Source organism: Littorina saxatilis, linkage group LG4 (genome assembly GCF_037325665.1).
Source record: "Littorina saxatilis isolate snail1 linkage group LG4, US_GU_Lsax_2.0, whole genome shotgun sequence".
Taxonomy (NCBI): Eukaryota; Metazoa; Mollusca; class Gastropoda; order Littorinimorpha; family Littorinidae; genus Littorina; species Littorina saxatilis.
Window position 1 is genome coordinate 30258803 of NC_090248.1, and position 27764 is coordinate 30286566.

Sequence of the window (27764 nt, forward strand, 5' to 3'; positions counted from 1 at the left end):
GCAGCGACCGGGATTCGAACTCAAGACCTCCTGATTAGGAGGCCGACGTCTTGCCACTGCGCCCGTCAGTACAATGTACTAAATCAGTAAATAAAATCAGAGTGTGATGTCACTTTCACAATTGTCTTGATCTGGTATATAGCCTTAGGGCAGCTCTTTCAGGTTGCATGGTATGATATGATCAGTACTGCTATAACACTGAATTAATACTTTTTTCTCTGTGACTGTGTGCAGCACTTACCAAGAAGGAAGAATAAATCAATAAATCATTCCGCTGAACGTGAACCAGACTCTTAACTACACAGTGCACAATGTCGGCAATCAAGAGGTTCTTCCAGAAGCGAAAGCTGGAGGTCAAGTTCAAGAAGGCTGGTGAAGGACATCGACTGGACGCTCCAGGAACGCGACATCATTCCACTGGGGATGGAGCGTCAGGCGGTAGACCTACTCCGAGAGCGCGGCCAGTTGATCCACAAGCGGCCCAGAAAGCTGCTGACGCTGCCCTGGCCAGGCTTGAGACCAAGTCAAAAGGTATATTTTGATTGTGTGTTGTAAGCCAAAAAAACCAAACAAACTAAAAACAATTAAATGAAAATAAAATAACATTTAAAGTTTGGGATTGTTGATGTCAAGGCTGATAAGTTATGTGAGAACGCAATTTCGGGCTTTCAGATAGTTTCTAAGGCGTAATAGAGTAGATTGTCCCAATTAGATTTTCTTACAGCTGTTTTCTGGTGAACTTTTTTTGGTTTGTTTAATGTTGAGGGGTTTTATAGCTCAAAATAAAGCAGTCACTCTTGCATACATGCCTGGCTTGCGGCAAGCTATTTTGCTTTAGAGGACAGGCAATAGGTTTTAGAGGTCATCAACATGAACAATATTCTGTGTACGCTTCAGACATGAGTGAGTACTTGAATTCACATGTAAAATACTCAGCTATCTAACAAGTAACATTGTGATGACATACATCTTTTTACATGTACGTCAGTAAGAAAAAAGAAAACTTTTTGTGTAGAACTAGAAAACCAGTTTGTAGAAAACTTAATTTTTCTGTCTTGGTTTCTGTATAGATGGCGCAGTGGTGGTGCGAGCTCGCATGCGGACGGAGATCGAAGCCGAAAAGCGAAAACTTGTTGAGGCGGAAGTGGCTGGTCAAGCTGCACAGGCTAGCCCAAGGGAGGTTATTCTTGATGGTGCTCCCATGATGCCACAGGTTCTGTACTGCTGCCCGGAGATTGGACCTGAAGTGTTGCCGAAAGAGGAGATGGAGGCTCACATTCACGCCTTTCTTTACAGCAGGTAATCACACTTTATTTGCCCAGCACTTTTTGGACTGAGCTTTCCTTTGGCCAGCAATACAGGGCTACGAGTACATGAAGTTTGTGACATTGTCATAAAAAAGTGACTGTCTAGCATAGGTTTTGTTCTGATTGCTTGTTGAAACTTTTTTAATGTTGCAATTCATTGCACATTAAGAGTTGGGGGGGAGGGGGGGGGATTGTTCAACCATTCATTCAATGTTAAAGCATTTTATACATATGTAATTTTATCATACTGATAGTTACCCTAGTCTCAACAGATTAAGTATGGTTCATTTGAAGTGACAAAAACTTGGGGTTTAAATGCTACTCTCAAAGGCTGGAAGTGACCAAACAAGACCAACAAATACAACTTACAAGTATCTTCCTCTTTTGCTCAGCTGTGGCTCACTTTACCTTCCCTTCCTTCCAGTTTGGCAGAGGACCCGGAAATGACGTCAGCCATCATGATCCACACGTTGAACAAGAACCCGGAGAAGGTAAAGGTGGGCATTGAAACTCTCCTCAAGTACCTGGACAACGTCATCAACAACCCCGACGAGGAGAAGTTCCACAAGATCCGCATCGGTAACAAAGCCTTCCAGGAACGCGTGCGCAGCCTGGAGGGCACGGAGGAGTTCCTGCAGGCTGCGGGCTTCACTATCCGCTGCCTGCCCCACGAGGACCACGAGGAGAACTTCTGGGTGCTGAGCGAGGAGATGTGCAAGGACGTCGAGCGGCTGAAGAATATCAAGGAGGTTCTCCTGGCGGCGGAACCCATCAAACCGCAGCTGGACCGCGCCCTCAAAGTCTTCCATCCGTCTGGCAAGGCGGCCAAGTTTGAGATTCCAGACGAGTTCTACAACGTGTCTCCGGCCGAGCTGAAGAAGGAGCAGCAGAGGAAGGAGGAGGCGGTGGAGAAGTTAGGAATGCTACGCACCAAAGCCATGCGCGAGCGCGACGAGCTGAAGGAGTTGAGGAAATACCGCTTCACGCTCATCCGGGTTCGATTCCCCGACGGCATTCTTCTCCAAGGCGTGTTCAAGGCTCGCGAAAAACTTTCCGCCGTGAGGGAGTTTGTGGGCGAGAACTTAATAGACTGGCTGCCCTTCAACCTCACCACCGCCACGGGGCAGAAGTTAACGGAAGACAATGTCACCTTGGCGGAACTAGGTCTGGCGCCAGCGGCTGTTGTGAATTTTTCCTGGGACGCTGAAGTTCAGGCAGACATTACAGCCCAGAAGGGAGCACAGAAAGACGGCTCGTATCTTAAGCCTGAAGTGATGGCGTTGATTCAATCAATGCAGTGATTACTGTGATTTTAATTGGAATAGATACATACAGCTCTACAGCTGTTGTTTCTCTACTTTTTTCAAGCCTTCTTGTTTCAGCTTTACTTCCATTTCGTGTAAATGTAACTCCTTCCAGAAAAGAAACAAAAACGATTATAGGGCAAAACGGTTTTGGCTTTTCTTACAGCTATCACTTTTTAAGTGTTGTCTGGTTAAAAGTTCAAGTGGTAAACTTTGATAACACTTGTTTGCAAGCTCAGTATGTTCTTTTTCACCCTTTGATGCATGTGTCCGTGGAATTCAGTGGAATTTACAGCTTATGTGATAAACGATGTGTGGGCTTACCCGTATTTTTTTTTTATGGATATATTTCTTTTGATATTTTGTGAGAATTTGTCTCGGGAAGTGTTTTTGACTCATAGAAGTGTAGCTAGTCAAACACAGTTGTGAGTTTAACTGTAATGAGCTTTCAGTTTTTAAAAACAACAACAACAATAACAACATCCAAATAACCCTTCTTTTTGTGGGGACATTTGATCAAATTACAAATGACTGAGACTGAGAGGAGTACTTGGAAATGACATAGAGAACTTTATTTTCTTGAGTGAGCAATTCATTTGTGTACAGTAGACCTTCAATCAAATCAATTGGTTAAGTGTACTCGTGGTGTCTACTGATGATGGGCTTTTGAACAAAAGGACAATCAAGCAGTAGATTCGGTCATTGAAATTGTTATGCTATCAACAAGGGAGAGAAAAAAAGATAAAAGTAAAAAAGAAGAATGGGTCTATTAGTATTACACATGTACTTCTAAAGCCAATACCTTGATGGAGATATGCCCAGTAATATAAAACATAATCTGTTTCATTCCTGTTTCAAGTTGAAGTCCACTCCACCCCCTTTCAACCCCTTGTACTTCTAGTGTGTGTGTCAGGTGAAGTTTTCACTGGGGATGGGATTGGTAAACTGTTTTTCTTGAGTTAAAAGATTTGTACAAACATTGATTAATGCCATATTTAGCAGTACAAACATTTAGGGTGTGATCTATTTTACTGTCAAATTGCATTTTTGGCTCACGTAAGTGTAGCCTATGCGATGCTAACTTTTGTCTGTCTTTGCGTGTGTGGGTGTGTGTATGTGATAAAAACTTTAACATTTGACTGAACACCGAAATACTAATTTTACCTGGTTATTATCCAAGCAACAGCTTCAAAGTATTGAAGCAATGATCAACATTTCGTCGGCACGTATGTAGTTAAATTATGTATCCAAAGAAAACGGGTGGTGGGGGGTTTTGGGGGGGTAAAAACAGCTGACTGGTTTGTGTCGTGTATCATCATATGGTATGTAGACCAGGTCAGGGGTCAAGGTTAGGTCAGATCGCGTGAAGGATTGTGGTATAGATACAGTTATCACCAAGCTGCAGTTCGCCGATTCGGAGAACACGATTTCACATTGTTCGGTTTCGTAGCTCCAGAAAAATAGATAAAGAAGATACCAAAGGAGATTTCCTACAGGTTAATCTGCACAGCGTGTTTCCAGTGTCTGCGCGAGGCAGCGCTGTCGAAAGTGCAGTGTCGATCTGGCCATCTGTCAGTCGTGTCCCCGTAAGTACTAAAAAGTAGGCTTCAGACAGCTAGATCTAGTGTCTCGCACTCTTACACCGTATCACTTATGCTTACCGTTTCTTTCTTTATTTATTTGGTGTTTAACGTCGTTTTCAACCGTTCAAGGTTATATCGCGACAGTATGCTTACTGTGTGTGTGTATGTGTGACGGAGTGATTGAGTTTGTGTTACTGTTTGTCGATTTCTTACGTGAGCCGTGAAGGCTTCGCCTCTTGTTTCTTGTTTGTATTGTACTGTTTGGTTTATCAGCTAGTTTTACACAGACTGTGTTTTGAAACTGCTGCCCCTGTGTAGCTTTGACTTGCTTTTGGGGATATGGGTCAGCAAGGGAGAATTCATGCTTGATAGAGTTTTGTGGAGTTTGAAGAATAAGCGTTGGGGCAGGTCTGTAGCTCAGTTGCTAGCAAGCTTGCTTTGTACCTAGTTGGCGTTGCTTTGACTTTGAACCTGGGTTTGGCCAGGGATGTATTTCCCATAGTCAACTTTGTAAGACTCTCCTCTGTGTCCGAACACCCCTATGTAAATGTGTGCACTTGATAACAATCTGAAGTTCGCAGCGAAAGTCTCAGGGCTTGTAAACATGAACACATTTATGCAGAGAAAAGGGAGAAAATGGTTAGCGCAGTACTGTATGGTACCTTGCTTTTTCCCAGAAAAAAGCAACCCAAACAGGACTCTGAAAATTACTGACCCTTTTGTGGTTGATGTGGTTGTGATTACTGATATACTGTGTACAGGCAGCTGAAGTTTGGCAAAGAAGAAGATAGGGAATAAAGTGAATTGCGATACTTGGGAAACAGACTTTTTTCAGTTTTTGGTGAATGTAAGCACAGATTCAAGGATGCAAACTGTGCAGATTTGCTCATAAGTCTCATATGTGTCATATAGTATTCTTTTTGATAGTACAAAAAATTCAGATATAAATATGTGTGAATGATTATGTCATCCTATAATAGCCAAGGGTATCTATAAGCAAAACACATGCCAAAGATCTAAGAGATATCTCAATAAATGATCGAGCAGTGAACAGATTAGTGAACCTACCGAAGAAAGCGAAATTTTGCCCTGGCACACAGCAATACCAAAATACTGTTATACTGTGGCAGTGAAGGGGTTAAGGACACACACATGCACACGACAAAGATAAGAATTGTGAACTAAAGAGAACTTATTTATTGTTGTTTGGGACATTGTTTGATGATTGTATATAAATTGCAAAGTTGTTTTGAAACCAGATGATTTTTGTCCATTTATATATTATGTAGCTTTGTAATTGCTTGCTTTCAGAGGGCTTTTTCGGACAAATTGTAATTTTTTCTTCTTATTATTAATTTACTTAGGATTCATTTGAAAAAGGATGAAACAAAAAATCTGTATGAAAACTGCAGTATTGTAGAAACAAATAATTAACTTGTTGATTTGATACTCATTGTGGTGTAGTAATATTATGAATGTTTTCCTATTTTGAGGCGGTTAAATCATTGTGTATCTCTCTTGATGTGAATCCTTGAATGATCATTCCATTGATGTTTTCAAGTCAAAATATCCTCCCCTTATCCTTGCACCTTCCCCCTCTGTCTTTCCCCAATTTTGATAAAAAAATTGATGTGGAAACTCAACATCGATTAAGTAGCATGCATGTTTGATTTGAAGTGGTACCTGTGATGTGCAGATGCCAAAAGTGTTCCTGTGTTCTGGGTAGCTTTTGGTCGCACAGTTTCCTCAACTTACATAGATCAGTAAATAAAACAGCAAAATACAGTGGAACCCCAGTTTTCAGACCTTAAAGAAAGTGAGAAAATGAGGTCAAGGTCTTAACCCCCCGCGGGTTAGGGGGAAGAATTTACCCGATGCTCCCCAGCATGTCGTAAGAGGCGACTAACGGATTCTGTTTCTCCTTTTACCTTGTTAAGTGTTTCTTGTATAGAATATAGTCCATTTTTGTAAAGATTTTAGTCAAGCAGTATGTAAGAAATGTTAAGTCCTTTGTACTGGAAACTTGCATTCTCCCAGTAAGGTAATATATTGTACTACGTTGCAAGCCCCTGGAGCAAATTTTTGATTAGTGCTTTTGTGAACAAGAAACAATTGACAAGTGGCTCTATCCCATCTCCCCCCTTTCCCCGTCGCGATATAACCTTCGTGGTTGAAAACGACGTTAAACACCAAATAAAGAAAGAAAGAAATTCTTTAAGTTGTGCTTCTGTAATAAGTTATTAAGAAGGATAATCCGGAAGGTGAAAAGATTCTCTGTTGTGTGCAAATGGTTACATGTGATGAAAATTGCAGTGCAAGATGAATGCAAAATTTCAATTGTTATGTTTGTGGGTGAAAAATAAAGCATTATTGGTAAATGGTACTGTTTGCATCCGTGTGATTTTTTGCATATAAATTTTAACTGCAAATATGCTTTCTGACAGGCGCTTGTACGCAGTTTACAGATATCCATTGGCTTTTGTTTGTTGGTTTGTTGAGGTCATTTTTTTTTTTTAAATAATACTCTTGTGCTTTTCAGGCATTTACCAGACAAAATGCAGTTAAAAAAAAGAAGTTTATATTGATTTTGTTGTGGCATACATTTATTATGATTGTCGTGTAACTGTTCCACTTAGAACTTAAAAAACACAAATGCATGTTTTCTCTTTCTCACTCTCTCTCTCTCATTTCAACAAATAAAAAGAGAAGCAGACACTTAAATTTAAAAAAGGCGGTTTCATTTAATTGTGACACTGATACATTTTACATCAAAAATACACTGGATTTTTGTGTACTTACAATCGAGCACAATTTGTGATTAAGCAGTGAAGGTGATGTGTTTATTGAGCATAAATGTAAAATCAAGAACAATGTTCAAAGTCGATGGGATCGGGTACAAAAAAAGAATGGTGCAAAAAAACAAAAAAACAGATTAAGTAAGAGATTCAGAATATGACAGATTTTTTAAATGGCGTAACTGTTTACACAGATCTATAAATAATCATGACACAATGTAAACCGATTAATGTCACTGCATACAGGTTGATCATACACATGTGATTATTTACTGATTTTTTTCTTTTTAACATAGGCATGCCATTTCGTTCAGTCGCTTCGCAAATCTCTCACCCCTGCCCTGTTTTTGATAAATAGTGGTACAACATTAATGAAGCTTTTGTTTAGATACAAGTATACACAACTTAACTCCTAACCATTTGATCTTAAACCGCACGAGTTCAGATGAAAACGTCATGCTTACTCAAGAAAACTGTAGTTCGACTTTGTGTACATTTCTGAATATCAGTTTGACTTCAGCACGCGGGAAAAATGTTTGATCAAAGCAGGTGTCAATGTTCTGAAGGGGAGGAAATTATAATAAATCTGATCTCAGAATAACAACAAGCAAAATAGCTAGTCTGGTTAGGGAAGTTTTGGACAGTATAGGAATGGGTTTAATTTTTGGTATCAAAACAATGGATCAAACTGGCCAAACTCTGAATACAAAATCTGCGCTAAAACACAAATCTAACCAATGCCCTTTTCAGAGCAAAGGAACAAAAAAGGGGAACAGGTGAAGGTCCCTTCAAAAACATTTACTGTACACCAAGTTCAGTGCACTGGGCTATTCAGTGAGTATTATACAACAACGTACATAATAGCACCATGACTTCTGGCTGTTCGTTGGCTACTTTGGGCGGATCTTAACGACTAAATTCACTACTCTGGCAAGGCCACAAAAACCAGGGCCAGAAGAGGAACAAAAATAAGTAAGACAGTACACCGGTTTCTATTGGTCTACATTGCGTCAAAGGTTAACATGAAAAGGTTAACAGAAGTCTTTCTTCCCCCATCTTGAACTGACTCCTAACATGAAAATGTAGCAAAAGCCTTTCCTTTTTTTCCAAACTTGGACGAACTATTGCATTGCTCGACATACCCTTCATCTATCATGGGATAAAAGCTTGCATTCAACTGCTTACTTTTTCAGAGGTATGCTTGTATTTTATAAATAAATGATACAAAAAATAAAAGAGAAAGAAAAAGGAAGATGTGATGTATAACACAATCAACACAAATACTTAGTAGACAACAGCAGGTAGATAATGAAAAAGTAATCTGAACATTATGAACATACACTTTTTTAAATAACAATGACGAACATTACATTTTGGGTGCAGCCCCCTTTTCGCACAGAAAGCTGAACACACACTCTTAAGATTCTATGTACAATGTAACGCATGCACGCATGTAAAAGTGCTGGGGTGAAAACAAAAGAATGAACAACAAGTTGACAATAGCCACCATCTGAATCTCGCAGATCTAAAATACGGCTTATGCACTCACTACGGCGTCTGTATACATATGCGCAGATCTACACCAAGATTTGTCTGTTACCTCAAGTCTGTGAAAACATGCACAGATCCAAATGTGACCTTTTTGTTGACTCTTCAGGGATGTCGTTTGTTGCCGGTGGTCGGCAAAATGCTGAAACTTCTTCCAGGAAAATTGCCAAAATTGTATGGCAATTGCGGCAAATTCGCCAAAGGAAAGAGATCTAAGCAACACCCCTGCTCTTACAAATTGTGAACCACAAATGGGTACGCAGATCTGAGTCAATCCTACAAATCAACCTTTAGAAATGTCTTGGGTAAGGTAAATCACTCAAAGCCAACTTGGTAAATCCAGAGTAAAGATGAGTTCCGCACTAAGCCTACTTCTCAATGGCAATGCTATGGCTTGCAAGCTAACGCTGGTGAGGAATACACAAGAGAGTAAGCGATTCTTCAGCCCAGAGTGAAACACGAGATTCACCCGTCGCAAGAAAATATCGACCAACTCTTAAGGCACTTTTGGATGCACTGGAAGACTGAACAGCTGTAGTATATGTATAACAAAATGCATAATGGACATTTATACAAAAATAAATGCATAGAAAAAGTAAATGGGATGTACATCATCTTTTTCAGCAGAATCCTCTCCCCTCCTTCCTCGCTGAAGGCGCGTTCTTTGATTATGCGTGAGAAAAACCATACTGTTCTTATTTCTGGAGCCAATTTCTCAAAAAGAAACACCGGTCCCTATCAGGAGACAACCTCCTATTTCTCAAGAAACTGTTCTCTCTCATAGGCGTCATAGCTGCTGTGTTTTCTACAGGTAACAAATATACCCAATAGTAATAGCTGCACAATATCATGCTACGCAGCACTAAAATAAACAAAAGCACTGAAAATCACCAACCTCACATACTTACAACGGCTGTACAGACACAGAGTGAAAAGCTGCAGTAAACACATTCCTTCGCCGGATGATGAGAAAGGTTAAGACGGAGAGAAGTTCTTCTTCAGAGAGAAGTGAGCGTGTTTGTTTTTTGGTATCATGGCCTTCCCCTTCCCCCTCCCTGGCACCCCCAAATTAACAGGTTCGATAGTAATTGTGCTTTTTCTTGATGTCTTCGAGGTACTCGTCCATCCGTCTGTTCAGCTCGTCGATGTCTTCTGACAGTTCCACCAGCGCTTTCTCGTTGTCGCCGATGTCTTGTTGGATGTCTGTCGGACACACAACCAAACAAAAGTGTTAATCATAGTAACTAGTTGGAGTAACACTCAGCATAATGCAGTTCGACCATGCCCCCCCCCCACCCCCCCTTTTTTAAGACCTAAACAAATCTGAGAACATGAGGTCTTCAAAAGCAGGGAGTCTTAAAATGGAGGTAAATTTACAGAGGTTATGAACAGAAAATCGGAACACACACAAGCAGACATCTGACATACACACACATACACATTCTCACTCACACACAAACACAAACACATTCTTACTCACACACAAACACAAACAGACACCACACACAAACACAAACACATTCTTACTCACACACAAACACAAACAGACACCACACACAAACACAAACACATTCTTACTCACACACAAAGACAAACAGACACCACACACAAACACAAACACATTCTTACACACAAACACAAACAGACACCACACACAAACACAAACACATTCTTACTCACACACAAACACAAACAGACACCACACACAAACACAAACACATTCTTACTCACACACAAACACAAACAGACACCACACACAAACACAAACACATTCTTACTCACACACAAACAGACACCACACACAAACACAAACACATTCTTACACACAAACACAAACAGACACCACACACACACACAAACACATTCTTACTCACACACAAACACAAACAGACACCACACACACACACACATACACATTCTCACTCACACACAAACACACACACAAACAAAAGCAGACACATACACACACACACACATACACAGAGTAACAAAGTTTCACATACTTTCTAACGAGTCCTTCTGTTTTAATGTGTCCTTGAGGATCTTGTCTGCCTTGGCAGCTAGCTTGGATGCTCTTCCTCGTGCATCAGCGGTGGTGTTGTACTTTTTGTTCAGGTCTGCTGAGGCCTCCTCATAATCATTTTTCAATATATTGGCTTTCTGCAAAGAGGAATGAAGAACGTGAGGTACTTATCTGATGGATGAAAGTCAAGAATTTTTTTCCCCATTCATACTAACAGAGAGAGACGGAAAGATAAAAGTAGCAAGAAAAGAAGACAAAGAACAGATATATATTTGAGTTTAGTCAACTAACCAACTATCTCAACTACTCCAAAAACACATAAAAAAAAAACCACTAAATTATACAATGAACTCACAAAAACAGCGGTTTGTTTTGAAGAAAGAAAGACGTGATAAACTGAAACCAGCATGCATAGTCTACAAAACAATGCTTTTGTCCACCAGAAACTCACTCTCTCAGCTGCCTCTGCTGCAATTTCCGCCTTGTTGATGGTTTCCTCTGCAGTCTGAATGTCGAGGTCATTCTCAAAGTAACGTTTGCGGAGCTTCTCCAGGCGGTCCTTGAGGTCCTGCAGCACTTTCTGGCTCTTGTCAGAAATGTCCCGAGCTGCAGAGGTCTCGGAGCCAATCTGAAGCACAGATTCATCAAAGTCAGCAATTTTGATAAGAAGATAAATGATGGTACAGTGTAACTCCTCCTCCTAAGACGGCAAAACATCTCAGAAAATCAGGTCTCAAAATGAAGTGAGTCTTCAAATGGAGGTCAACTTAAAATAGTTATAAATAGAAACTCTGATAAAGTAAGGTCTTGAAGAGGGGGTGGGGGGTGGTTTACCTGTATTCTTATTCTTTCCTGAAAGGCATCTTTCCAACCCCTCAGATTCACATGCTTAAAAAACAAACTTCTGCTTCTACAGAGGTAAGCCAACACCACAGAAAATAAATAGTCTCCATGTCAGTAAACCTTGCCCTTCACTTGCGCAATTTTTCGTTTCTGCAACTTTTGGGTTTTGGTTTACTACCGTCCGTAACTGGACTTCTGAGAAAAAGACTCCCTACAATTGAATAGTAAGACAAAGTGTCACTGATATCTATCTCAGCCTCTCACACATGCACACAAACACACAGAGGCGTGCACACACACAGCCACACACCCATAGAGCTACGACTTCTCACCACTGCCAAATCACTCTTGGCGCCCGCAGTGTCAGTCAGTCTTAGCCTGCCTGATGGCATTCTCTCGCTTTAGCATACTTCTGCCCTTCTTTTTTTCTCCCATCCCCCAAACAAACAGACATCTCACCATGGCCAAATCACTCTCTGCATCCGCAATGTCTTGCTCAGCCTGCTTGATGGCTTTCTCTGCCATCTCCTGGGCTTCTTTGGCGTTCTGCAAGTCGTCTCGCACCTCCTGGGCCGTTTTCAGGATCTCTCGTGCATCATTTCTGCAAAGTGGATTTTCTTCTAGTCAGTCTTTAAAACAAAAGTTTTGACATTTTTTATAACGGAGCATAATTTTTTTGCTTTGAAAATATGAAAGTCCTGCTACGCACATAATATGGTTTAACACAGTTTGCAGGTTTCAGAAAACTGTCTGCACACAATCCTCCAACTTCAATCATCCAAAAGAAACCCAAGCAGCCAGTTCTGTGCTGCGATTCTGACAACAGTGGTGGGGAATGATAATACAAACAAAACTTATGAGGCATACTGAGTGTGCTGCAGTTGATAGAATAGTAGAGATGAAAAAGATTATGCAAAAGAAACTTACAAGGCCTTTTCAGCAACAGTGGGGAATGATAATACCAACCAAATTATGAGGCCTGCTCGGTGCTGCAGTTGATAGAATAGTAGAGGTGATACAAAAATGATTCAAAAGAAACTTACGAGGCTTTCTCAGCGCTGCTATTGAGACGTTGCGCAAGAGCGCGGCTGTTCTCCGTGTCGGCCAGGATCTGGTCGATGTTACGCAAGCCCTGGACAGTGCTGTTGATCCGGTCGGCCAGGCTGCGGATCTGGTCTGGATCCAGCGACACTCGCATGTTCAGTACCTCTTGGGCAACCTGTGGATTAACACGTAAAGTAGTTTAAATTTTGTCCCCCCCCCCCAGGAATGGTGATTTTAGTGTATAGTGGAACCCCCCCCCCCCCCCCCCCCCCTTTTAAAATCTCCCCTAATCTGAGAAAATCAGGTCTTAAAAAGGAGGTCGTTTTAAAATTGAGGTCCTATAAAGAGTGAGTTTTCAAGAGCAAAAACATTTACAGACATAAAGAAGAGAAAATCTTGGCGAACAAGGTCAAACAGAGGGGTCCATAAACAGAGGTTAAACTGTACTGTGCTGCAAAAATGCACGGACTGCCATAATCACTTACCGATTCCACATCTTCAGGCCTGGCTCGCTTGGCGCCAATGACGTCTGAGATTCTGTTGAGCAGATCCTCCAGGTCGGTTCTGGCGTTCTCAGAGATGTTCTTGGCTTCGAACGCTGCGTCATACGCCATCTGGGCTTCGTCCTTGGCTTCCTCTGCAGCTTGCTTTGCTCCTTGGATCTACAGGAAATAATTAAAAATAAAATTCACAAATTCAGAGCCACTAACAATTGTTTCAGCCATCATGACTGCATCTTGATTTCTCTTGCCTTGGATTTACAACAGGTTAAAAACAATATTGCATTTTGTGTGTGAAAAGATGACTACTACAGTTAAACTTGCCCTGGTGACCACCTCTCAATAACGATCACCTGTCTATAATAACCAACCAGAAAGATCCCTGACGAGTCCTTTTCCATATAATTCACCTTTCCATAGCCACCATCTGTCTACGATAACCACTTTTTTGTCGGTCTCCTGGGTGATCATTATAGACAGATTCGACTGTATCTGGAGCAAAATCTATTCGACTCACATCGGACAGAAGAGCGTTAGCAGTGTTTTCTTTGCTGGTGAGCAGCTCCTCGGCCTGTTTAGCCAGTCTGAGCGCGGTGTCTGCCTTGGTGACTGCACCGTCACAACTCTCACCACCGCACCGACCGCAGCCACCCCCTCCGCATATTGCATCGCACGGGTCCCCGGGGGCTCCGCACACCTGGGGAAAAAAATGGTGAGATTTTTGTATTTAGAAGAGAGAAGATGAGAAAATCTGTACACAAGGGAAGCTTTGTACACACCGGAAAATATATTTGTACAGATGTTCTTGTCTTCTTCTGTCTTCTGCGTTCGTGGGCTGAAACTCCCACGTACACTCAGATGTTCTTGTCAAAAGGGAAGAGATTGGGAAAGTTGTAAATGGGTGAAGGGTTGTACATACCTGAACACATGTTATTTCTTCCATTGAATCTTAGTAGGTACATAAATAAATAAAGAGAGAGAGGGACACACACACACACACACTGACGCAGAGACAGGGAGACCCAGTTTCACTTGTAAGTGTTGTAACAAAGCTATGAAACTTTTGAGTCAAAATCAGTTTAACACCTTTTGCCGAAAAAAACCCGCTGTCAGTGCCAGTCAAGGGACTACCAACTTTTGAAGACATACCCATTTTATCCACTCTCTCTTGCTCCCCCCCCCCCCCCCCACATACCCCCGCTTCTCTACCCCCTTCCATGCCAAATACCATCAACAGAAACACGCCACAACCATACCATGTTGTTGATGTTGGCAAGACGACCACTGAGATCAGAAACGTCAGTGTTGAGGTTTTCCAGGTTCTGTCTGTTGCGGTCCAGCTGCTCGTCAAAGTCCGTCTGACGTGTGCTGATCAGGTCCTCCACGCGCTGACGGACTTGCTCGGACTGCGTCAGGTGTCTTTCCGTCCCGTCCACTACCTGCTGGGCCTCGCGCGAGCGTTTCTCGGCTTCCTTGGTGATGTTGAAAGCACCTGAAGAAAGGACAGACATTTTTCTGAGTGTGGAACACAAAGTGCAACAAGAAATAGTTTTCAGGAGGAAGTGATGCACATTGACTGGTGGATACAGTGTATGTTTATGTAGATGTAAAGAACAGGGGCCCGGTAGCTCAGTTGGCAGAGAACTGGACTTGTGATCCGCGGGTCATGGGGTTGAATCCGGGCCTGGGACAGACATGGGTCAACTTTATCTGCAGAGTCAGAGACGGTATCCATGTCCGAGCCCCGTGTTACCAATACGGCACGTAAAAGACCTAGGTCATTCTGCCAAAAGCGCAGGGGCTGATTATACCCATTCATGCACACACCTGGGTAGTGCGGCTCTTGCTGCTGCTAGCTTTCCACTGAGGAAGCAACCCAAATTTTCCACCAATGCGATGATAAAGTAAAGAAAATGAAAAAAAATTGTTTGCTACAGGCAGGGCAGCAACGAAGGACCTCCACTCCTGTATGTTATGGGCCAGTCTCTGGATGGTAACCCCACTTATGATTCAGGATCTTCAGTTCTCCTTCTACCGTTCGTCGCCAGGTGTTCACAGATAAAAATATTTCCACGAATGTTCTCTCCCAAACAAAGTCTGATCCCTCACCTTCAACGTCTCTGGCCTGGATGTCTGTGGCGTTGTCCTGCAGTTCCTTGGCCAGTTTGCGCAGTTTCTCCACCCCTTCCCTCAGTGAGGTGATCTCCGTGTTGCCCTGTTGCACGCGGGCCGTCGTGTCCTTCAGCTCCTCGTCTAGTGTGTTCAGGTCCATGCTGTTGTCCGTCAGGTTGCGTCTGAAATACGAATTCATTTGATTTAATAAAAGTCTGTGCGAATAGACAATGTTTGGAAATAACTCAGGGTTTTCAAAAACAACTATGTTCTGGGTTTTCAGAAATAGCTGTAGGGGTTTTCAGAAATATCTCTTGGTGTTTTGATAAATAACGGTTGGGGTTGCCAGAAATAACTCTGTTGGGATTTTCAGAAATAACTTTGATGGGGTTTTCATGTGTTGCAGAAGAGTTGATTTTTCTTGGAAATGCTGAAGCAAACAAACCCCTGTGACAGTGAAATTAAGCGATCGACTGATACCCAGTAGAAATCACCTCTGATCGGTGTTTTTTATGTTGTACATTCTGCTCAATATTACACTCTTTTTGTTCAAAAGTAGGCCCATCAGGGCTGATTGATCAATGCTGTTGTGATCGCCTGCATGCAGAGAATGCCGACCACACGTGTGAAGGCCACGATGCGTTATCATGTCTCTATATGTGGTCTGCGGGAACCCGATCACATCGCTCCCACACATCCCTCACCACCCTCTTCTTCACCCCCCTCCCCCATACTCACTTGATGGTCTCCAGCATGTTTTCAATCTCCTGGATGTCAGCCTGAGTGAAGTTGACGGAGGCGAGGATCTTGCGGATCTCGTCGATGTTGTTCTGCATGGTCTTGAACTCCTCGTCGAAGGCCTGGATGGCGCCCGTCACGGAGATGTTCCTGGCGTTGTTCACCAGGTACCTCGTCTGGTCTGGGAGACAAAAGGGGGAGAGAACTGTGTGTCAGAGATGATGTGATTCCATGTTTGATGATTTTGTTTGTCTTGATTTTTGATGAAAATAAAAAAGTAAGAAAGCGGTCTTTTAAGTGGGCATACAGATGAACACCAATAATACAGAAAATAAACGTATCTGACCAAATGTCCAGAACTTTTTTTTGTTGCTTTTTGCTTTTTTCCGACTTGGATTAGACTGAATTTGGACATTTTGTTTTGTTGTTGCTTTTTGTTTTGTTTTGATCTGATGACCAACATTCTGGTGAGCTGTGTCTCCAACAGATTGTTGGGTTTTATTCGCCTATAGCCAGCTGCAGGGGCTTGTCTAGCATTTTTTCCTTAGCATCAAGCTAATAGACAATTAATAAAGATGCAATCCTGCCACGGTTGTACTCTCAATCAAAGAATTAGACAATACAAGACGTCTGATGCCTCGCTGGAAGACATGCTTATTGTTGATCCAAGGGTAGCACATCATTATCTGTCCGACTTTTTATCCACCTAGGCAGGAGACTACCACAGGAGCAGACAACTCACCTCTGAGGTCGCGGATGACGCGGTCCCAGTTGTCAAAGCACTCCCCACAGGGCACGCAGTTGGGCAGCTGACCGGTGGTGCCCCGGGCACAGCGGTCACACTTGTAGCCTGTCACGCCCGCCACACACTGGCACTGACCCGTCCGCTTGTCACACTGCATCGATTCCGAACCACGCGGGTCACAGTCACAGGCTGTAAACATAGACAAAATAGGATTAGAATCATGCTGTTGTAAGTAGAACAAAGCTTTTGAGGAAATGGATTGCCAGTAAATTTAAAAAAAAAAGATCCAGACAAAAAGTTAGAGACATCCAGCATTAAGTCACATAGATTAATAATGATCATAATTACACGGATATTCATGTGGTGCAAAAAGCTACTATAGGTTTAAGCGCCATACAATACTGAACAAATAAAACACCAAAGTTTGAAAACATATACACAAATAAAAAATTCTGTATGCAGGACAATTTCATTTTCAAGTACAGATTATATGCATCCTGCAAAAATATTAAGCTCAGCAGCTTTTCTGAAAGATTTAATGCATATGGCAAACACGCAAAGGCAATTCAAAAAAGAAAAGAAAAGTGAAGAGACTCACGGAAGCACTGATCATTGGGGTCGCCAAAGAAGAAGTCCTCACAGTCACCGCAGGTTCGACCACCGCGGCCATCCAGACAGGCACACTGACCGTCCAGCTAGAAACACAGTAATACAATTCGTTGACCTACAGTTCAGTTTAAGATCCAATTACCTGTGTGCATGTACTGAGTATGTATATAATGGAGGAGTGAGAGAAAGAATGAATGATCAAAAAGCAGGGGGATAGGAGTGGGGATTGGAAGGGGTTGAGGGGGTGGGGGGCTACACCCGTACTGGATACAGTTTTTGAACATCTACTTATCCATGTAAATAATATTCATAATCAAACCCTATTTGTACTAAACACATTCTTATATGGCTACTATCATCAAAGGCCTTTCCACATGATCATTACAAAGTTCACATTATATTGATAAACGTTGATTACCTTTTACAAACAATGATTTCTACCATAGTTTAAATCCCAAACTTGCATCTGAATACTGTACAATGACAAAGTTCTACAGTCGAAACTTCTTTTTAAGACCCCCCAATTTAATTTAATACCTCCTCCCTTTTGGTTAAAACAAAATTTTATTCAGAATTTCTTCGCATGAACAGTTCAAAACACACAGCTAGGACACGCACTCAAGCAAATGCTTATATCACGTGACCAGAACAATACTAAATTACACACATTTTCGTAATGGTGGACATAACAACAATAAACTAGAAGAACAAATTGAAAGAATGGGGATGGGGAGCTAAATAGGAACAACCTCCTCCCTTTTAAGACCTTGCTTTTTTTATAGTTTGTGTTCACAACCGATATAAATTTACCTACATTTTAAAACTCCCTCTTTTTTCAGACCTGATTTTCTCAGATTTTGTTAGTCTTAATAGGGTGATTGCACTGTATTCAAAACAAAACCCACACCACACAATCAGACCCTCCCTCACCTGATTGCAGTCCAGCGACAGAGAGCCAGTGGGGTCACAGCTACAGGCCTGACAGCCGTTGCCGCTGGCCATGTCCCAGTGGGCCGGGGCGCACTGACCGCAGTCTTGACCCACCGTGTTGGGCAGGCAAGGACACTGACCGGTCACGCGGTCACACTCCCCGCCGTTGCGGTCAGTGCCGATAGGGTTACAGACACACCCTGCAGAGAAAGAGAGGTCATGGTTCAAAGAGCTGGAAATGATTTGGTTGTAGTTTTTCTTATTTCCTAACACAGAATTGCTTGCTTGCTTAAAGGCTGACATAGTCCTATTTAATTAGTTTAATTAATTCCAGGGCTTTTCCCATTGTTGCGGGGATGTATAAATTAAGCTTCCTGCAAAGTTTTAGGTTTGAAGTCCTTACCAATTACGAGAAATAATTAATTCTTTATTGCATTGTTTAGCAACAGTTCTCCAGGACTTGGGCTATTTTTAGACTGTTGACGTCACTTCGCGACGTTTCGTAAACCAAAGATGGCGTTTGAGACTGTTCTGTTTACATTCGACACTATCAACACCACTTTGCAATACTGAAATAATTTTTTCTGTGTTCGAAAGCTACAGCCAATCGTTATTATATCCCCTTAGGTACAGTTTTATAACATTATTGGCACATGTAAACAATATGAATTAATTAATGAACGCTACGAATATGGCAGCCTTTAACTCACCAGCAGTTCATACGAATGTTGCTTGATTGATCAATGTTTACCTTTTGCTTGTTAAAGAAAACAGTATCTTGCTTTATGAGGTTTTTCTCCCAATATATGATAAACTGTCCACCCTCTGCTTTAACTTCTTTTCTGGCTCGTCTCCTGCTTACTTCTCTGAACTCCTCACCGTCTATTCTCCAGCAAGACAACTCCGTGCCTCTTCTGACTGTCGCATCCTTACCATTCCACACACCAAAACCAAAACGTACGGACAACGCACTTTCACTTTCTGCGCACCCACACAATGGAATCCTCTCCCCTTTCACATCCGCCACTCTCAGTCACCCCAAGCATTCAAACGAGCACTTAAAACACACCTCTTCAAGAAATACAACACCTTATTTTATTTTCTCAGTCCATCAGTAGGCTACATGTAGTGTATTTGTTGTTTTAGTGATAATGTGAAAATGTATATAAACATCTAGGGCTGTTTTCAGTATTGTTGATAACATGTTTTGTTTGATTAAGGGTATTCAGCTGGTATTTCCTTGTTTTCACTACCTATTTTATTCATGTTTTTATTACTTAGTTAGTGGAAGAATTTTTTGTAATGTATGTTTGATGGTGTATGCTTTTAATCAAGCGTTGTTGACTATGAATGTAGATGTAAATGCTTGTATAACTGTGTTTTAATTTTAAATGTGTCAAGCGCAAAGAGCATAATTGCAAAGTTATGATGTTGCGCTATATAAATGCTCATTTATTATTATTATTATATTATTACCGACAATTTGACCAGTGTCCACCACAGATGCAAAAAGATCCTCTTCTTGTCCTAAACTTTTACTGCTTAGGCACAGACTTCAAAACAACAGATCTCAGGACAGCACTTAGTTCCAAAAGCCAGTGAATTTGAGAAGACAGTTACCCTCATTTCTGTAAAAAAAAAAAACTCAACATTTCTGTGTAAGAATATCCATGGACCCTACCCTCAAACTTCAGTAGTACTAAGACCGTAAGAGTACACCCAACTGCCAAACAACTTTTGCCCAACTCACGTCTACAGCTTTGCTGCGTAGCATCTCCATAATAGCCAGCCACACAGTGCTCGCAGCTGAATCCCTCGGAGTTGAAGAGACACTTGAGGCACTCTCCTGTGTCGGAGGCGCAGCTAGCGGGCATGTTGGGGTCGATGTTGTTGTTGCACACGCACGGCTGGCAAGTGCCACCCGCCACCAATGGGTTGCCATAGTAATTGTCGATGCAGCGATCACATGTGGGCGCTGAAAAGTAGACCAGACAACATAAGTGACAAGAAAAAGTAACGTTTTTTTTTAAAGCCCGTTCTTAATAGAGCCCGAAGTCGACTTCTAAAGATTTCGCGAAGTCTTTTTACCGAAAAATCAGTGCTAAAGCTTCGTGCGGCCAGCTTTGCGAAGTATACTTCGCGTAGTCGACTTCGTCTAGTTAAGGACAGGCTTTAAGCTCATGTTCATTTATCCGTCTGCGTGGTCCATTGGTACCTGCGATGAAAGGACACCGGTTGGACAAGTTGAAAGTGTCCCTATACTGCAGGTGGTCTGTTACGACAGGTATATTCTGGTAATAGACTATAGGCAAAGGGACTATTAAAGATGTCCTCTTATGTGAGTTGTCCTCTCACTGGAGGAGCTTGACATTACAGGTACCACTGTATGTGCAAAGTTGAACATGTTGCTTATAATGTGCCAAGCAACAATTGCAATTCTGCTTCAAGGAGTTTTTCTCTTGTTCTTTTCTCCTAAAATGAAGTATCTGGGTATGTCTTCCCATGAAAAATTGTTTTTCTCAGGTGATACAGGTAAGTCCATGGTAATACAGGATATATACCGAGACATAGAGGAAAACTACAATCCGGAGTCATCCTCACACACATTTCCAACTGACCAGTTCTTCTCAACCAAAGCAGCCAGTCAACAATTCCACTGTTGTATTGTATATATCTTGACAACACTGGACGTTTCTGAAAGTATTCTAAATAAGAACAAATACGAGACTGACCTTGGTAACCAGGGTTACAGTTGCAGTAGACTTCCTGTGAGCGAGGGTCGAAGGTACAGGTGTCGGCATGCTGGGTGGGGCTACCAGGTCCTGCAGGACATAGGCAGGGTCGACACGGGATTCGAACCCCCACTCGTGGATCTCCATAGTGACCATCTTCACACCTGTGGATTTTTCATGAAAATCAGTCTGGTTGTTCTTGTGTACATGTGGATTTGGGGAGGTGTGTGTGTGTGTGTGTGTGTGTGTGTGTGTGTGTGTGTGTGTGTGTGTGTGTGTGTGTGTGTGTGTGTGGGTGGGTGTGTGTGTGAAAGAAAAGGTGTTCGTGTGAGTGTAAGGACAGGGGTGTGTTTGTTTGTGTGTTTTGTAACAGCAAGACAGCACACTCACAGTAACTTTGGATAGAAACTTTCTGTTTTAGTCTCCCCCCCTCCCCCCCCTTTCTTTCTTTATTTGGTGTTTAACGTCGTTTTCAACCGTTCAAGGTTATATCGCGACGGGGAAAGGGGGGGGGGGATGGGATAGAGCCACTTGTTAATTGTTTCTTGTTCACAAAAGCACTAATACAACAAGAAGAGCAAACGCTCGATCGAGTCACTTTCGCAGTTCTGAATATTATATGAGGCATCAGATGGACAGGAAGAAATTGCTATTCACAACACAATGCATACCTGATGTAAAGAATAATCCTATAAAGTTTGAATCAAATCCGATGAATAGTTTCAGAGATATGATATTTCAATTTTTTTCCTTCAAGACATACCTGTGACCTTGAAAAAGGTCAAAGGTCACCAAAGCAGACGTCAAAGTGTAGAGGTCACTGGGAGTCACGTTCACATAAAATTTGAGCCCGGTCACTTTTATAGTTTCCGAGAAAAGCCCAACGTTAAGTTGTGTGTTGCCGAACAGAAAAGGCTAGTTATCTCCCTTGTTTTTCTGATAACGTTCGTAAAAGGCTACAGATGTAAATACTTTGATGTAAAGAATAATCCTACAAAGTTTCAATCACATCCGATGAACTTTGTCAAAGATATAAAATGTCTAATTTTTCCTTTGACGCTGACCTGTGACCTTGAAAAAGGTCAAAGGTCAACGAAACCATCGTTAAAGTGTAGAGGTCATTGGAGGTCACGACTAAACAAAATATGAGCCCGATCGCTTTGATAGTTTCCGAGAAAAGTCCAACGTTAAGGTGGTGTCTACGGACGGCCGGCCGGACGGACGGCCGGACGGACGGCCGGACAGACTAACACTGACCGATTACATAGAGTCACTTTTTCTCAAGTGACTCAAAAATTGCTCCAGGGGCTTGCAACGTAGTACAATATATGACCTTACTGGGAGAATGCAAGTTTCCAGTCCAAAGGACTTAACATTTTTTACATACTGCTTGACTAAAATCTTTACAAACATTGACTATATTCCATACAAGAAACACTTAACAAGGGTAAAAGGAGAAACAGAATCCGTTTGTCGCCTCTTATGACATGCTGGGGAGCATCGGGTAAATTCTTCCCCCTAACCCGCGGGGGGTCTCCCCCCCCCGCCCCCCCCCAATTTCTTCACAAGACAAAGCTAAACAAATACTTCAAAGCTTTTCAATACTTATTACCAAAGTTCACTCACCTTTCACAAAAATCACCGGCAGTATACTCGCGGCAGTTACGACAGACGCCAGTGAGTGGGTCACAGGTGTCGGCATTGCCGTTACACTGGCAGGGTCGGCACTGCGGGAAGCCCCAGAAGCCTTCACGACAGACATCACAGGTACGTCCTCCCACGTTCTGAATACAGGTACACTGGCCTGACTGCTCGTTGCAGAAGTTGTTACGTGCTCCAATCTCGTGACAGTTGCAGGCTGCAAGTACGAAGAATGTTGAGGGGTAGAATCAAAACCAAACAAGATTTTTTTTTACCCTGTATTACTGTACATACACTGGAGTCTTTTGGTAAAAACGTATTTAAATAACACGGGAAATGGATGTTTCTTTATCAACTTGTAGTCAGCTACTTTGGGCAATTTTATTGCAACTACAGTTTCCCTTCAAGGATAGTGAATTATTCAGCAGCAAGGAGGCTTTTGCTAAGCAAAAATATAACTCTCGCTAAAGAAAATCTTGATGAACCCAGATTACCTCGAAAATACTCATCTGAAGTTATTTTTTTCTCGTTTATTTGTCTCATTTCAAAAAAAGAAAAAGAAAATAGAACGGAAAAAAAAGAAAGAAAGCAACCGCCTCTGTATTCATTCTCGTTGTTTCTAATTTCAGATTCTGATTTCAGAAAGAAACAGGTGTGATAATTAAGAAACAAACTCTAGCACATACGTGTGCATCCTTCAGGACCAAAGCCGTAAGTTCCAGGGGCACACTCGTCACAGCGGCGACCGACAACGTTGGACTTGCACGGACACTTGCAACCGCTGGTGTCACACTCCCGACTGATCGAACCCATGGGGTCACAGTCACATGCTAAGAAGAGAAAACACAGATATATAAACATTATGAACTACAATTCCAAAGCAAAATGTCCTAAATATATCACACAGTAATGTTGATATTCATAACTTTTATGATCACTCTTTCTAGAAAACCAGTTCACAAAACTGTTGCATGCTTGAAATTGTCAATTCCTGGCAGCTGGGCAGCCTTGAATTTTTTTTTTTATAGCTAAACTTGCTATCTAGGCTAACTCACACTTCAAAATTAAAAAAAAACCACTCAAAATATCAGCCTGGACAAGACACAGATATGACTAAGTGCCAAAAGGTGCTCACAGAACAGAAGACAGCTTTTGCTTTACAATAAAAATGTTTCTAAAAACGTGTGTCTGCTGAAAATTGGTGTGTGTGTGGATGAATGTGCGAAGATATAGTGGACATAATTTCGTGTGTCTGACTTGAACGGTTTTGAAGTTATCCTTGTTTAAAGTCAAAAATAACGCCAAAACCGGCCATCTGAAAGCGGACATCGTGATACCTCGTGTTTTGAATATGCCACGGAAAAATAACAACAAGTCGCGTAAGGCGAAAATACAACATTTAGTCAAGTAGCTGTCGAACTCACAGAATGAAACTGAACGCAACGCAACGCAGCAAGACCGTATACTCGTAGCATCGTCACTCCACTGCCCGTGGCAAAGGCAGTGCCCGTGGAATTGACAAGAAGAGCGGGGTATTCGTTGCGCTGAGAAGGATAGCACGCTTTTCTGTACCTCTCTTCGTTTTAACTTTCTGAGCGTGTTTTTAATCCAAACATATCATATCTATATGTTTTTGGAATCAGGAACCGACAAGGAATAAGATGAAAGTGTTTTTAAATTGATTTCGAAAAAAAAATTTTGATAATAATTTTTATATATTTAATTTTCAGAGCTTGTTTTTAATCCGAATATAACATATTTATATGTTTTTGGAATCAGCAAATGATGGAGAATAAGATAAACGTAAATTTGGATCGTTTTATAAATTTTAATTTTTTTTTTACAATTTTCAGATTTTTAATGACCAAAGTCATTAATTAATTTTTAAGCCACCAAGCTGAAATGCAATACTGAAGTCCGGGCTTCGTCGAAGATTACTTGACCAAAATTTCAACCAATTTGGTTGAAAAATGAGGGCGTGACAGTGCCGCCTCAACTTTCACGAAAAGCCGGATATGACGTCATCAAAGACATTTATCAAAAAAATGAAAAAAACGTTCGGGGATTTCATACCCAGGAACTCTCATGTCAAATTTCATAAAGATCGGTCCAGTAGTTTAGTCTGAATCGCTCTACACACACACACACACACACAGACACACGCACATACACCACGACCCTCGTCTCGATTCCCCCCTCGATGTTAAAACATTTAGTCAAAGCACAAATGCCTTGCATTTAGTTTGATTGAATGCCTGAAACATCGCTTAACAGACGAGACCAAACGTCCAATCTAAATCTCGAGAGAATTTTTTTTTTTCGATAACCAAATTTTAAGGTGTCGCACGCAAGATGTGTCGTCATCACGGCATACGTTTTTCAATCGCAGATATTTACTAAATTTCTTTTTCAAAAACTCTGGAATTGATGTCGACACGTCAAGCGATAACGGTGTATCAAACTGCTGTCTTTCAAGTAATCCAGCAAAGACTGCAGAACTTTTGAACAGCATTTTTGAAAACGACCTGAAAATGTCGTCATATCTTGCGTGCGACATAATGTTTGGTAATTAACGGTTATTTTCTTTTAAAAACAAAACTTACATGTACAAGGATCTACTTCATCTAGGGAACCACGTGACACATTCTGTGTTCAAAATTTGTGAAGAAATCACGAACCACGAATGCGCTACCAAGTGTTGAAATTATGTCGTCAACATCTTTTGAGATCTTGCGTGCGACACCATCTTGCGTTCAACATAAAATGTCACTACCTTATCGAGTTTAATGGGAACACTAACTATTTGTTGTCTTAGTTTAATCTTCTTAATTATAAGCGTAATAAAACCGAACTTCCAAGATGAATTTTAATTGAGATTAGCGAAAGAGCGGGTACGCAAGTCGACCTTAAAGCAACAAAATAAAAACACGAGCGTTTGTCGTGATGTCTAAGTCTTGCGTGCAATACATTCTCAAAAAAGAAAATATATTATTTTCTGAGACTTTTTTAAGTTAAAACCTTGAAACTTCACATACATTTGGGGCTAAATCGCCCCCATGCATGGTAAAAGTCTTGTTGACCCTTGTCAAATTTCAAGGTCACGGCTGGGTCACATGGAGATAAAAAAACGGAAGAAAAATATTTTTTCAGAGATTTTTGAAGCTAGAACCTTGAAACTTCAAACAACGCTTTTGCTTAATCATCATTCGACAAGGAAACTTTCAGGTTGATCTTTGAGAAATTTGAAGGTCATAGCAAGGTCTCGTGTTGGTAAAAAAACAAACACGGAAATTAACCTTTTTCTCAGAATTATTCAAAGCAAGAACCCTAAAGTTCACACACTTTTGGGCTTAATAGCCTCCATACACGGTGGAAGTCTGGTTTGACCTTTGTCTAATCTCAAGGTCACATATGGGCCAATATTTTTTTTTAAATTATCACTTTTTTTCCGTTGTTTTTAAAGGGAGAGCCTTCGAACATCATAAACGCCGTAGCTCAATGATTCTCCGACACAAAGAAGTTCAGAGAGATCCTTGTCAAATGTGAAGGTCACAGCAGGGTCTCGTACGGGTAAAAAAAACAAACAAACAGACAATAATCCTTTTCACAGCTTTGTGGTAAGCTAGAAACTTGAAACTTTACACACATTCAGGGCTTGATAACATTTTGACACGGTGAAAGTCTGGTTGACCCTTGTCAAATCTCAAGGTCACAGCCGTGTCGCTCATGGGTTAAAAAAACAGACTGTTATCCATTTCTGCTTTATTTCTAAAGTTAGAACCTTGAAACTTCATACAACGCAATCGATCAATTATCCTTCGACATGGAGAAGATCAAGTCGATCCTCAACAACATTCAAGGTCACGACTGGTTCTCCTGCCTGTAAAAAACGGCATTTTTTTCTCAGACACTTGTGAAGGTAGAACTTTGAATCTTCACGCATATTCGGGCCTAAATAGCCTTCTGACATGTTGGAAGTCTGGTTGACCCTTGTACAATTCAAGATCACAGCTGGGTTGCATATGGGTGGCATTGCTTTTGAAGCTGGAGAAATTGAGCTTGGTATAACACATTTGCTTGATAATTCTCCGAGATGGAAATTAAAGCTTAAGTTGAGTCTTGTAAAATGTCAAGGTCGCAACAGGGTCGAGTTGGGATCATCAAAATGGAAAATTATCAATTTATTGACCATTTGTACATCTAGAACTTTGAAAATTCACACAAGTTGGGTGCTAAAAAGCCAGCCTTCAGGCATGGTAGAAGTATAATTGACCCTAGTCAAATTTCAAGGTCACAACTCGGTCGCGTATGGCTTAACAAGGATAACAAATTATTTTCTGCATTGCCTTTAAAGCAATAGCCTTGGCACTTCGCACAACGCCTTTGCTTAATGATTCTTCAAATGTTTATCGTCAAATTTCAAGGTCACAGCGGGGTCAAGTTGAAGCACAAATAATGCGAAGTTTTGACATTATCAAACGTATTGTAAGCTAGAGAGTTGAAACTTCATCGATGACCTTTACACGTGACTACAGTATGGGTGATAATACTCAAATTACAAAGTCACAGCTATTGGGGTCGAGTGCAGGCCAGAAAGTTGATTCCTTTTAAGCTTCAAAACGTGGCTACGTTATAGTCACTAGCTCGTATTTATATTTCTGAGGCTAGAACTTAAACACATGTGTATCTTTGTAGATCTAGAGCTTGAGCTCTTCCAAACATGACCCAAGTCTGGTTGACCAAAGTCAAATTTTAGGGTCACAACAGGGTCAATTTGGGATCTTAAAATGGAAAATAATCAATGTTTTGAACATTTTTAAAACTAGAGTTTACACTTTAACCATTTCTAGGGTTGGATGCCCCTTCTGATGTGACCAAAGTCTGGTTGACGTTTGTGAAATGTCAAGGTCACAACGGAGTGATGTTCGAATCAAAATATGGAAACATTATTAATTTCTTGAAGATTTTAAAAGCTAGACCAATGACATATCATTCGCTTCTATTATATAGGATTCGATGACCTTCAAACATGAACCAAGTTTGGTCGACCTAGGGGTATGGTTTGGGTAAAAAATGTAAAAATTAATGTAACTTTATTAAACTTCTGTTCATACCAAAACCAAAGTCTAGTTGATCTGTTTCAAGTTTCAAGGTCACAGTGTGGTCAATATTTTGTAACAAAGCAAAACATATTGTTTGAAAAGTGTATGGTGCTTACATCTTGGATACTTCCAACTGTTTTGAGGTTTGACTACTTCTGGACATCGGAGTCTTGTCTGGTTGATCCTGGTTATATTACTAGGTCACCAC

General features: G+C 41.3%; 2 protein-coding genes across 2 annotated transcripts in view; one reads left to right on the forward strand and one right to left on the reverse strand.

Annotated features, from left to right (window-relative positions):
• Positions 1 to 6577, forward strand: part of LOC138964455 (UBX domain-containing protein 6-like) — a 7790-nt gene extending 1213 nt beyond the window's left edge. The window contains exons 2-4 of the mRNA XM_070336412.1: positions 235 to 531; positions 1071 to 1299; positions 1732 to 6577. Coding sequence (XP_070192513.1) covers positions 312 to 531; positions 1071 to 1299; positions 1732 to 2608 — 1326 coding nt within the window. The 5' untranslated portion in view covers positions 235 to 311 and the 3' untranslated portion in view covers positions 2609 to 6577. The remainder of the gene's footprint in view (positions 1 to 234; positions 532 to 1070; positions 1300 to 1731) is intronic.
• Positions 6578 to 6910: 333 nt separating this feature from the next.
• The window catches only part of LOC138964454 (laminin subunit beta-1-like), a 71236-nt gene continuing 50382 nt past the window's right edge, over positions 6911 to 27764 (reverse strand). Inside the window, exons 15-31 of the mRNA XM_070336411.1 lie at positions 23141 to 23284; positions 22440 to 22671; positions 20814 to 20977; positions 19832 to 20056; positions 18082 to 18281; positions 17141 to 17237; positions 16540 to 16731; positions 15798 to 15978; positions 15057 to 15241; positions 14204 to 14439; positions 13465 to 13644; positions 12933 to 13109; positions 12447 to 12622; positions 11863 to 12004; positions 11012 to 11188; positions 10541 to 10697; positions 6911 to 9740 (exon numbers count right to left, since the gene is read on the reverse strand). Coding sequence (XP_070192512.1) covers positions 9607 to 9740; positions 10541 to 10697; positions 11012 to 11188; positions 11863 to 12004; positions 12447 to 12622; positions 12933 to 13109; positions 13465 to 13644; positions 14204 to 14439; positions 15057 to 15241; positions 15798 to 15978; positions 16540 to 16731; positions 17141 to 17237; positions 18082 to 18281; positions 19832 to 20056; positions 20814 to 20977; positions 22440 to 22671; positions 23141 to 23284 — 2999 coding nt within the window. The 3' untranslated portion in view covers positions 6911 to 9606. The remainder of the gene's footprint in view (positions 9741 to 10540; positions 10698 to 11011; positions 11189 to 11862; positions 12005 to 12446; positions 12623 to 12932; positions 13110 to 13464; positions 13645 to 14203; positions 14440 to 15056; positions 15242 to 15797; positions 15979 to 16539; positions 16732 to 17140; positions 17238 to 18081; positions 18282 to 19831; positions 20057 to 20813; positions 20978 to 22439; positions 22672 to 23140; positions 23285 to 27764) is intronic.